This window comes from Idiotropiscis lumnitzeri, chromosome 21 (genome assembly GCF_059441095.1).
Source record: "Idiotropiscis lumnitzeri isolate Australia: NSW breed Sydney's pygmy pipehorse chromosome 21, RoL_Ilum_1.0, whole genome shotgun sequence".
NCBI classification, from domain to species: domain Eukaryota; kingdom Metazoa; phylum Chordata; class Actinopteri; order Syngnathiformes; family Syngnathidae; genus Idiotropiscis; species Idiotropiscis lumnitzeri.
The window spans coordinates 4,918,761-4,931,244 of NC_142411.1; the positions used below are offsets into that span (position 1 = coordinate 4,918,761).

The window sequence follows — 12,484 nt, forward strand, 5'->3', positions numbered from 1 at the left end:
AATTTCCCTCCCTTCCTTGCTTCCTTCAATATGCTGCTCAGATCAGCCACGAGGCAGGAGATGGACACGACATTTTTAATCAGCCGCCCTTTTGTCAGCGCCGAGAGCGAAAAGAAAAGCGTCAAAATATAAAAGCAGAGGAGGCAAAGGGGACGCAAGATGTCACCACCATTGAAAAAGGAATCTGCGTGAGGAGATTCTCAATAAGGCTTTTATGCGCCGCGATTTTATTATCTCGTGAAGGAAAGAATGGTGGATATTTTGAGGAATCTTTTAATATATTACAAATATCAATTTGCGCTTTGGTTGAATTTACATTCCGGTTGAGTTCACGTGTACGTGCGCTTTGTGGGTGGGCGGCTGAGGTTCAGCCGTCGGCCGCGTCGGTGATCAAACGCTGCCGGCTTTTTTCTCCCAAACCGGCAAAGCACATTGCAATAATAACAAAAAAATATTATTAAAACTCGTTCAATCCATAAAACATACATAGATGTTTTCAAAAACGTAGTCCCCGCCTCCCAAAGACGTATTTATACGTCTTAGCCTTTTTTTTTTTTTTTTTTTACGTCATAGCTCTGTGTTTTTAGCATTAGAAAACAATATTCTGCTGGTCTCGCAAAATCAGTTAAAATCCAGAAAAACGCTGGAATTGAGGGGTTTCCTCTCGTGAAAATTCCTGGGATTAAATGAGTTAAGCACATTGGACCCTCGAAGGTCATGAAGAGGTCTTTGCAGATCAGACAGAGCGAAACAAATAAATCAGTCTGACTTTAAGTCAGCAGTTTGCGCGCATGGATGAGTTGTGGCTAACGAGGCCCTTCCTCGACAAAGAGACTTGGGGGGGAAAAAAAAAAATAAAAAATAGCCGCTCCTGTTTCACCTGATTCGGCAAAAAAAAAAAAAAGTGAGCGTGTAGCAAAACAGCAAGCTTAAATTGTGGCTATTAGAGCGGAAAGAGATGCGCACACCAGGTGTTCTCACCAGTTGGCATTTTAACGCGCACGTGGCGTCAAATCAGCAGAAAGACAATTCTTTTCGTCGGGGGTGGGGGGGGGGTGAAGTGATGACGGGAGCCGAATGTGACAAGTCGCTGGAGGTCTTTGTTATAATGACTGCGCCCAAGAAACATTTCAAGGATAATGAGCTATTCTTCCAGTCACTTTTAATTTTTTTTTTCCATTTGCGATGCAAATTATGCCCAGTCAAGTCAAATCTGCAATCTTAAATAAAAAAAATTGGTTAAAAAGGAATTAAATCAAGGTGTAGCAAAATGGACAAAAATCCTGGACAAGAAGTGAAAATAAATTCTGAAAAGAAAATTGTCCAGTCCAATTAGGCGTAAGATTTCCAAATCTTCCAAAGCACTGGTCGTCATGACAGTGGGTGGGTGGGGCCTATCATAGGTGACCCTATTCGAGAAGAGTAAGGGTAACACATTTTCCCACATGTGTTCGAAAGCTCTTGTAATGCCCCCCCCCACCCCCCCCCGAAAGCTAAGTTGAATGTTTTGGTCATAAGTCCAAAAAATCTATTTGGTACAAATGCATCAGCAAAGAACACCATCCCTACAGTGAAGTATGCTGGCAGTAGCACTTTTGTTTTGGGACCTTGGATGAGGTCCGAAAAAAAAAAAAAAGACTAGAACAGCTGAACTTGATTTAGGGTCAAACAGAGGTATGTTCAATGCAGGTTCCACCAAATGGAACTCCTCCCTAAACATTTAGTCACATGACCACTTTTTGAATGGTTTCTAAGCAACAAGGAATGGCTCAGTCCCCCCTAAGTGTAAATTAGCGCAATTTCCCGACACAAATATTTGAATGTGGGTTAGGAATGTAGATCACATGTTCCGATGGGCCTTTTCCGGATCTGACCGCCAAGCACTAGAGTAGAGCAACTATTTTTAGCAACGTGTATTTTTTTTCTGGACACTTACTTGATATAATATGGAACTTTATTTTGAGAAACCGCCCGCTGCCAGGGGAGCTGCACAGACGCTACGGAGAGAGAGAAAGACCACATTGTGAGTCACAAAAAAATACAAAAGCTCCAAATAAAATAAATGGAGTTTTCGCCTTCTATATCCGTCAATGGCACTGAATGAGTTTGAACCGCCGCCATTACCCAGCAGGCTAAGAAGTACAAGTTTGACCTGAAATAACTTGCGTGAGGAACAACGCTGCCATGCATGAAATCGAGAGGAAGCGGGGAGGACGTCTTGCAGGCAGACGGTGAAAATGGGAAAATAAAGGAGTGCGTGAAATATGGGCGACGGACCCGGATAACCGAGACGACTAATGCTCCCAGAAACGTCTGAAATATCCGAAGCTGCATTAAGACTATTAGGAGTCAAACGTGCGCTTGGTTGATTCCCACGATCCCGCCTTCTGTCAAAAGGCGTTGGCGAGCGCACGGAAAGGATGAAAAGACACAAAATAAAGAAAAAAAAAAGAGAGATGGGGAGATAAGAGGATGGGTTTATTGATCCCCGAGGGGAAATTATGCTACCAGTGTAATGAGTGCCAATGTGAGATGATAAAAGCGATCGTGTCGCAAATGCATTTTCCTTGCTGTATTTATTCTGATAGTTCTCTTGTGGGACTGTCCTTGAAATAATCACACAAATGCGGGCCTATATTGTATTTAAAAAAAAAAAAAGAAAAAGTGAAAAAAAGTAGTTTTTTTTTTTTGTTTTTTTTTAATTGTTTTAAAAAGTGGAGATGCATACTTTTTTTATGACGTAAAAGCACATTTGTAAATGTCTCAAATTGATTATTTTAATAATAATTAAAATCACGAGTATTCAAACGATATGTACAAAATTTTTAAAAAATTGAAATGCAAACAATATTAAAAAAAATTCTAATTTATTTTATTTTAAATAAAAAAAATTTTGCCGTAGAAATTTTTTAACATTAAAATAATTTAAAATCTTAAATACTGGTATACTCATTATAGCCTTATACATTGTCAAATGAGTACAATTTAAAAATTTTTTTCTTTCAATTTTATTTTACTTGGTAATCATTGAGTGTAATAATCGTAATCAGAATTTAATTTCGATTAATTGCACACTTATAGACGACACTAATCACGTTTAAATGTCATCCTTGCATGCTCCCGAAAGGCCCAAGAGGAAAATTAGCAGGAATACAAAGATACAAAACATGACAGGTGACTCAGTTTAAACACAAAGCCAACGTTTGCTACTCACTGGATAGGAAATGTTGAGAGGAGGGGCCAAAGTCTCGGTGGGCTTCCTGGAGGAGCTTCAGTCTGTCTTCCACTGCCACCTGCAAAAAAAAAAAAAAGAAAATTTTAAACTATCGTCTGATTCAGTCGGCAAACAACAACAAAGGTGAAATGGGGCGATGAGAACAGGAAAAAAAAAAAAAGACAAGACAAGTTGAGATAAAATACTGTCGGAAGGAAGAAAGCATGATGGGGGGGGGGGGGGGGGGGTGCATATGGTACGTCCACTGAGGCAGTACCTGGAGTAGCTTCCACCTCATGTTGAGCTGGTCCAGCTGTCGGGAGGCGGTGGACGACAGTTGGATGTCCAGTGGAGTCATCGCCGCGGAAAGCTCATTTACAAACTGGACATCCTGACGAAGAGGGCTGATCTCATCTCGGAACATCTAAAAAAATAAAAAAATAAAAACCAATCTAATTAGATTTTGTATTGCTTTAATTGACATGTATGAGTTTCAAAAATCTTTTAAATCTCGATAACAGAATGCCCGCTTACCACGGTCTTGTCGATGTGGTCCTGCAAAGAGTCGATCAGCAGGTCGCCCACGGGCTGCCAGCCGGACTTGGCGTCCTCGGCGCGAGTCAGCCGCAGATCCAGCTGGTCCATGGAGCTCTGGAGCTCCTGCAATCGCTCAAGGGCTTGCTCCACCTGATTCTGCCAGCCGCCCGCGTGGCCCCTCAGACGCTCCCAGCGCTCCCTCACCTCGCCCGTCTGCTTGCGGATGGCCCGAGCCAGGCCGCGGGCCTTTTGCTCCGGGCTGAGATCTGGAAGGGGGAATCAGGGGCGGGGGGGGTGGAGTGCAAGTTTGAGCAAGTTTTAGTGCCAATAGCCTGGAAAGGACATCAAGTTCTGGTCAATATGGATTTTGGGGAGCTCGAATTTCGGTCGAATTTGTTTTTTTTCCTCTGGGTTAATTTTAAATGTTTTTATTTTCTGACTTAGTTTGGGTTTTTTATATTTTATAATTATGTTTTATAGTTTTTTTTAATTTTGACTCTTGTCTTAAATTCAATCAGTTCTCATTTTCAGTATTATTATTATTATTATTATTAGTTTTAGTATATGTATTAGTATTTGTTTTAGTATTAGTTTGAGTTTTTCAACGGATGGAGTTTTTGTTTTGTTTTTGTAAATATAACAAAAAGGTTGCTAACTGTTGCAAAAATAAACTAATTAGCAGTTTTGTACCGACGGATGTGCAGCAATACTAAAATAAATTTCAAATAATTGACCACAAAAAAAAAAAAAATAAATACATTTTTGCTACTATTGTTTTCGTTAGTTTTTTAAAAATAAGATTTCATTTAGTTTCCATTTTTAGACAAGCATTTTCATTTTCTATGACTGACAATGTTTGGTCAACTTTAATTTGAGCTATTTCGTTCCTTTTCGTTAACTCTGCTCACCTTGACGCAGCCATCTGTCGAAGACCTACCGATCTGTCCTTCCATTCATCCACAAACCCCCCAAATCAAATTGCGCACCCGCTCACTGATTGATGCATCCATCCATCCATCCATCCATCCAGCCTCCCTTCCATTCATCCAAAAATAAACTCGCACTCACGCTCGCTCCATTCAACCACATGTGGAACAATTCATAATTCCGTCTGGAGATCAACAACAAAAATCCATCGTCACATCTTGTGAGCGACAAACTTTAGAATTCCTCTCCATGAAAAATAAACGTGTACCAAGGTTGTTCCATGAAGTGATGCTATTTTATTTTCCTCACCGATTCAAAGTCATTTAAAAGAATTCACATACCAAATCACAAACGATCGAGCTTGAATTTGCTCTCCGGGGTGCTGATTGAATTAGCATCTTTTGTACCAACGTCTTTAGTCATGCAGAAGACAATCAAAAGTTAATCAATGAGCCACGCAAAGCCCAATAAGAGAAGCGGGAACGTACACAATTTGCTTCTGAAGATACCGCCGTGTCACTCGGCCACTTTTGATTAAACACAAAGTGGAGGTTCGGATCTAAACCTTTTTTTTTTTTTTAAATCTATTTTTAATAAAAAGCAGACGATACTTTGATAGCGGTGTCATAGATCACAGTGATGCTCTGAAGTTGTGCCACACCCCCATCGCACCCACTTGGCTCACTTTAATTATTAAAAAAAAAAAAAAAAAGGATCGTTTGAAGGCAAATGTGCTGAATCAACAAAATCCGGATATTTTAAGAGGGCTAGCGTAAAGAGTTGATGTATTTTTAATTCCCGGATGGGCTCAGGATTGCCGGTAATGATGACATATTACCATCAGTGCATCGGGTTTCAAAAGAATTATTTTCCTTTCAATATCGAATTTCAGTATGTCGAAAAAAATCATAAAAAAAAAGGAATTAAATTATATATTTTTTTATATTAATTATATATATATACACATTGATTATTTTTAATTATTCATTTTTTTTACACGCCTGCCCTCGGCACCAACCTGTCTTGGGCTGCAGGTTCTTGCGCGGTTCTCCCGGACCTTCGATGGGCTGCTCAGCCAGAAACATGCGCGCTTGCTCCAAGGTGCTGATCACCAGCTGCTCGCGTTCTTTCAGTTGCGACTGCAGCATCTAAAAAAAAAAAAAGACAAACGCATTGAAAGGCGTTAAAGGATTTCTCTCAAAAAACAACGAATCACCGTTGTTTTTATGGGACTAATGAAAAGAGTGAGTGGAGGAGTTTAATGAGGCGCTATAAAAGGTAGTGTTCCCCCTTTTCATCGTGGTCTTTTTTCAATTTTTTTTAATGGAGCGAATTTCGAGTTACGCCTCTTTAGTGTAGTACCGCGTTGTGCCACTACAAAGCAGCACTGAGCAAGAAAAAGCACAAAGTCCCCAGCACGCACTCTCATCCGCTGACACCCACATCACTCACCAGGCTACTTTTTAAAGCCATACACATGCAAAGTCACAGATAACTGCGATGTAAAAAGTATCGATGGCGACCACAAGTGGACAATTTTCTTCGAGTACTCGACTAACGGAATAATCACTCGAATAATCCATTCTAAAAAGATTCCACCCGCATCTGTGACTCCTGTCTGCCAATCCGGCCGGCGCACATGAACTCGGCGTGAACCGCGTCCAGATTTCATCACATCAAGAAAGAGGTGCTCGGAAATGAACTCACGGCGGCTCGGCGAAGCGCGGCAGATGTTTACTTTCCTTGCGCTTAATGGTGATGCCCGACAAACGCTTTGGACGGCTAATTAAGCTCCTGCCGCGTTGCAATAGCATTTGCCTCTGCCCAGGCTTTGCTTGTTAAAAGCGACGGCGGGTCCAAGAGGATATTTCCACAGAAGGGGTAGTGGTGTTAAATTAGCCAAGTGATCCGGACAAGAAAGTGAATCGCTGGCTGGACGAGCAGTAGAAGCCCTGCAGGAGTGTTTGTTCGAAATTCGGCCAACAGATCACAAATTAAACTTACCCGAGTGCTGTATTTTTGGTTGCAATTAATTTTTTCCAATAAATTGGTGAATTAAGCTATATTTATTATTTTTTTCCCCCCCACAAAATATGGACATTTTTTTAGTCAAACAAATTAAAAAAAAATAAAATTCTGTCTAAATCTGATCTGAAGCAATGCTTTTATTAAATACTAAAAATATGACATTACGTAAAAAAAAATAATAATAATAAATATTATGTTATCACATCCACATCAAAGTCTGCAATCATGACAACAAATTTTTCAAAGCGAGTCATAACTGATGCACAAAATAAAATTACGCAAACACCTTCATGGCTGACGATTTATTCTGAATAAACAACCCAAACAAAAACTCACTCAAATGTATCTAATTAATTTTTACATGTTAATTTCAACCTTTTAACTTGGCGGGACACTAACAGATGACGTCAGAAAGACCAATAGGGAAAAAAAACAGGAAATTGACCATATTTGGCCAGATTTCCTCCCGACGGCAACAATATTTACTTTAGGGCCGCATCGCCCAGCCCGACATTAATCACAAACGGTTCGGCCGCCTCCGCTGTGGGCACACGAGCATGTGGCCTTCACGATAACAATTATTGGAGCCAATGAGGGACACTCGCTTAACCTTTGCCGACTTGTGAGTCTTGCGAACGGCGAGGAGGGGGGGGGGGGGCGGCGGGAGTGGCTATATAACAGTATAATTATTCTCATTTTAATACACGGACGACCCCGGGAGACTTCATTGCCAATCGGAGTGTGTGATTGCTTTACGAGGAGGCCGTGTAAAGTGTGAGACGCTGCCAGGCAGCTTGATTAAATGGGACGAGTTCACTTGGTAACGTCACTTTCGGAGTTTTAAAAATTATTTAATACAGAAAAAAAAACAAAAACATGGTGGGTTATTTTTAACTGTAAAATTTAAATTAGTTTAAGACAATATTAAAATTCACTAAACATATTCAACACACAATTTTTTAAAATAAATTTTACTTTAACTCTGTCACCCCCCCCCCAAAAAAAAAAAAATCAACATGCAAAAAGTTTAAAATGGCCAAGTTGTAAACATCTGGAATTTTTGTGCTATCTCGCTTGTAAGACAACTAGCGTCTTATTTCAGAGGTGAAACAAGGTACACATCACGGCGGCTCTTGCGTGAACACGTGTTCATGTAAAAAATATCTTCTGTCGAGAAGGGACGCGAAGACAAAAGCGAAGAATAGCTCAGCGGGAGTGTGGGAATTTAAATCCCCTCCACCGGTGTTGAAGCGTGTCCTCTTTTGTTCCCCGTTTCCGGCGCAAGGCAGCTCAAGTTCACGGAGACTGCCAACAAGTGAACAAATGCGGGCCTCGCGCTCAAACCAGACACGGGGGGGGGGCGGGGTGGTGCTAATAAATGATTTTTGCTCACGCGCCTTGATCCTTCCGTGCAGGGAGCGTCGTGGGCAGATAGCAAGAGAGAGGAATAGAGGGCAAGTTCCTCGACAGGCAGGAGGAGCGTTGAGGAGGCCAAAGAGGTTTTTGTGAGGAGAGGAAAAAGAAATTAGGGGTGGAGGGGGCGGCTGTTCAAGGTGCTAAGCATGGCTCACTCAAAGATTCATTGAATTATTCGCTTCATTTTGAAGTGATTCTCTTGGCTGCATTCATCGTGTACACACTAAAGACGCCAGATTTAAAAAAAAACAAAAAACTATAACTAAAACAAAAAATAAACTAAAAGCCTTTTTTGAAAAGTAAAGGTGAGGAAATATTCTGCACTCATCTTGTACTCACCAAAGACGGCATATTTATATAAAAAAAAATTAGGAAAAACTAAACTAGAAGCCCTATTGGGGAAAAATAAAAGCTAAGAAAAATTGTGCATTCATCTGGTACTCGTCAAAGACGCCATGCAAAAAAATAAAACTAATACTAAAACTCAGAAAAACTAAAATTCTGCACTCATCTTATACTTGCCAAAGACACCATAAAAAAATAAAATAAAGGGCAAGAAAATTTTTGCACTCATCTTATACCCGCCAAAGCCATATTAAAAAAAACTAAAACTAATACTAAAACTAAGAAAACCTCAACTAAAAGCCTTTTTGAAAAATAAAGGCTAATACAAATTAACAAACTTGGTATAAAAATTCATGAAAACAAAATTAATTCTAAAAAAAAATGAAATAAATTTTTTTAATGAAAAACAAAATCTAACACTTATCAAAATGCTGATCGTCACAAGAGCCAGTGCTAGACTTCACAAGACTAGATTTTTTTTGTGTGTGTGCATTCAAAATTGGTCATAATTTAATCTCCCCAAAAAAATAAATCAACTACATTCGAAGGTAATGTGCTTTTCATTTGGCTGACCAATCCCATCTGGCCAGCAAAAGATAAAATACGGCAGGCTATATTTAAGATAAAAGGCTGCTCTTCTTTTGAGCACTTATCACAATTGGACTCAGCACGTGTGCTTTAAGTCCCACAAAGAAAAAAAAACCTGTCTGACTTTCAGCGACCATGACCTTGGTCAACATTGTGCATTGTGGCCGCTGAATGATTGAGGCTGGCTGATGTTTGCTTGTGCGGCCAAAGGTGCGCTGCGAAGTCTTATCACCAAACGCTGACGGCCACTTCTATCTCGTCCCAGCGACAACACAATAAGCACAGCTGAAGGACTCATTTTGCTTCCGGAAACGAACAGAGAGCATCAAAATTGCGGCGGAAAAAAAATAGCTGACCTGCATTGAAGGGCAACTGCGCAAATAATTCATTATTCTGGAGAATTTGGGTTTTAAGGTGTGAAATTTGAACCAAATTTTCATGAAAAGTATAAAGTCAATTGTACGTTACAGAAGTGCGGTATAAATAATACTAATGGGACGTCGGCTCCCCCAAGTGGTCAGTGAAAGGATTACTGACTAAGTCCAGTTCAGTTGTGTTGAACTTTTTTTTTAGCACATTTAAATGTCATGTTTAAGAATTTTTATTAAATTTTTTTTTTTACATTTCAATTAATTTTTTTCTACATCTACGCACAAATTCCTCACAATAGTGCAACATGTTTTAATGTCATATTTTGACTTTCATTTTTGTTAAATATATATTTTTTTCTTTTTTAAATTTTTTCTCATAATATTATGACATTATTTTCTTGGAATTTTTCCCATAAGTTGCAATTTTTTTTCACGTAATACTACAACCTTATTGTTTTTTTTTAGTTTGTCTTGGTGTAATTTTTTACAAATATTTAGTATTATTTTTATAATAATATATTAAGTATTTTGATTTTATTTTTCCAAAACTAATAAAATAACACAATGTTAATCCTTCTGCTGAATTTAGTTTCATGCTTCTGGTTGCTTTTGTGTGTATTTATGTGCTACTTTCCCATCTATTAAGGATGCAAATGGCAGTAATTAATCAGTCTGGCATCATGATTACAATGAATTGTAGTGGCTAATTATCAAACTTTTCCAAAGGCGCACTCACAGAGCATCTTTCAACAAACATAATTATGACTTTTCGTGACGCTTGGGCATGAAAGCGGCGGTCAAGAGGTTTTCAAATGACCAGTGAAAAGCCAACTGTTAGCGAGAGATAAGAGGCATGAAAAAAAAAAAAAGTGGACAGCACAAAGTGCTGATTTTAATGAGCCCAATAATGACGACAGCCTTTTAGCGGCTAATTGAAAGCGTGATGATGAATAATAGCCGTTATGGACGATTTGAACAGGAGAAACATTTGAAAAGTTTTCCCCTCCTGTTCAAATTTCACATTTATTAATGAGCCCAACTTTTTTTTCGTCGGCTTTGGTGCCAGCTCGGTGTCATTCTCGGACCAGTGCTCGCTCGGATTCTGACTTCTTCTTTTAATAATCGCCTCATCCGTTGGGTTAAGTGGCTGAGCACTTCTATCGCACAGGATGCCCAGAAAAAAAAAATAAATAAATTTTTAATTTAACTTTCCCACTTTATGAGCCAACCAGAGTTGGCCAAGACATTTCCTATTATAAAATAAAATAAAATTAAATACAATGAAATAAAATAAAATAAAATAAAATAAAAAAATAAATAAAATAAAATAAAATAAATACGTTGACAGCAATTGACACCCCTAACATGCGTTCTACATTTGAATACAAACAACACATAGAAATATGATAGAACAATACTCCCATCAGAGGCGTATATATTCTTTATCATCAGCAAAAGCTGAATGCTCATATAGCAGCTTTCTGAGTCACTTGTAAAACCCTTCTTTCTTTTTCATGATGACTGTATTTTCCTGCCCCCTGGTGGCCAATGCACGCACACCAGAAGGTGCATAATGTCATATGCATTGAAGCATAAAATATATCAACACACTGTTTACATTCTTCTTCCGCTTATGCTTTTTTTTTTAATGGGCTCTGCGATTCATCTGTGAGAAGAATAAGAAACCGTGCTTCCAACAGGCCCTTCACACCGCTTTCACTCGATTAGGAATACAGCTATATAAAATAGAGGCAATATTGATAGCGAAGAGCGTGGAAAGAGGACATAAAATGAGAGCGGGAAGATTGTGTTTTCTTCGATTGAAGCGCTGCATGAAGAGGCAGCCTTACAAAACAATCATGTTCAGATCTGAATGGCACCGTTGTGATTATTATTGTCGGTTGTCAGCGGCGTGCAACTGCGCCACATCACACCGACAGCTGTGTTTGAAAAAATAAAATAAAATTAAATTAAATTAAATTTAAAATAAAATAAAATTTAATGTAATTAATAATCCCATTCAAAACCTTTAACGCACATCTCAATTATATCATGTCGTCGTCCCATAAAAAGCGGGACGTCTTGAAATTCTATTTCAGTATTCAAATTCATCTTTACCTTGAATAACAAGTGGGCCGCTCAGTGGTGAGCGTTCGTGGCTAACGTTAAATGATCCCCCTGTCATCTTAATTCTACCTCATTATCGAAACCTTCAAGCTCTGCCATTATTAAAGATGGTAATATATGAACTGTAATATTATGTGGGCCAAAAGAGAGGTAATATTAACTGCAATTTTTTCTTTTTTTGGCACAGACCAGCAATATTTCTGCAGTAGCATCAGCGGGGTCATCTATTGTTTCACATAATGTGCGCTTGAATGTGACTGATGATTCTTTGATGATGTTAAGGTTAAACGAGCCAAGACTTTTATTGTTCTCGACTGGAAGCTGGTCTGACAACCTTTGTACGACTTAATAGAGAATCTCACAAAATAAAGCGCACGCCACACATCTTTGTAAATGTTTTCTTAATATTTTTTTTTTCATGGGGCAACACTAAAGGTATGAAACTTTGCTCCAATGTAAAGTAGCGAGTGGAATTGTAACAGTGTAAATGTACTGGCCCCGCCCCCTCCAAAATGAAACATAAAACACACCTAGCAACAAAAGCCAGCGCACCCCGAATGACTTTCCAAACGCTTGTTGGATTTTGTACCAAGGCATTTTTATTTTATAATCTCAATATTTTAGGCATAGTGAATTCTACATGTCAGTTAACTATATGATCTTTAAAATGTAAAAAAATAAAATAAAACATAAAATATGAGATTTAAAAAAATAACATTTTTTTTTAGATTTTAGTTTGTGAAAAAAAAAATTAAAATTTGCCATCATTTCATCACTTATTTTTAAATATTTACTGTGGTTAGAAGTCAGAGAACATAAAGCATCACCTGGCCATAAATTGAACCAGCAAACAATCGGCGTGCCTACGTTGACGTTTGCGAGCGTCGAACGGTGTCAAGAGTTAGCGAGAGTAGCGGCCGGCCCAGTAAAC

At 38.8% G+C, this 12,484-nt stretch overlaps 1 protein-coding gene across 1 annotated transcript in view; it reads right to left on the reverse strand.

The window, feature by feature from the left end:
- Window positions 1-12,484, reverse strand: part of utrn (utrophin) — a 95,773-nt gene that overhangs the window by 23,035 nt on the left and 60,254 nt on the right. Inside the window, 5 exon segments of the mRNA XM_088285695.1 lie at window positions 1,937-1,997; window positions 3,215-3,293; window positions 3,492-3,638; window positions 3,749-4,017; window positions 5,697-5,826. Coding sequence (XP_088141821.1) covers window positions 1,937-1,997; window positions 3,215-3,293; window positions 3,492-3,638; window positions 3,749-4,017; window positions 5,697-5,826 — 686 coding nt within the window.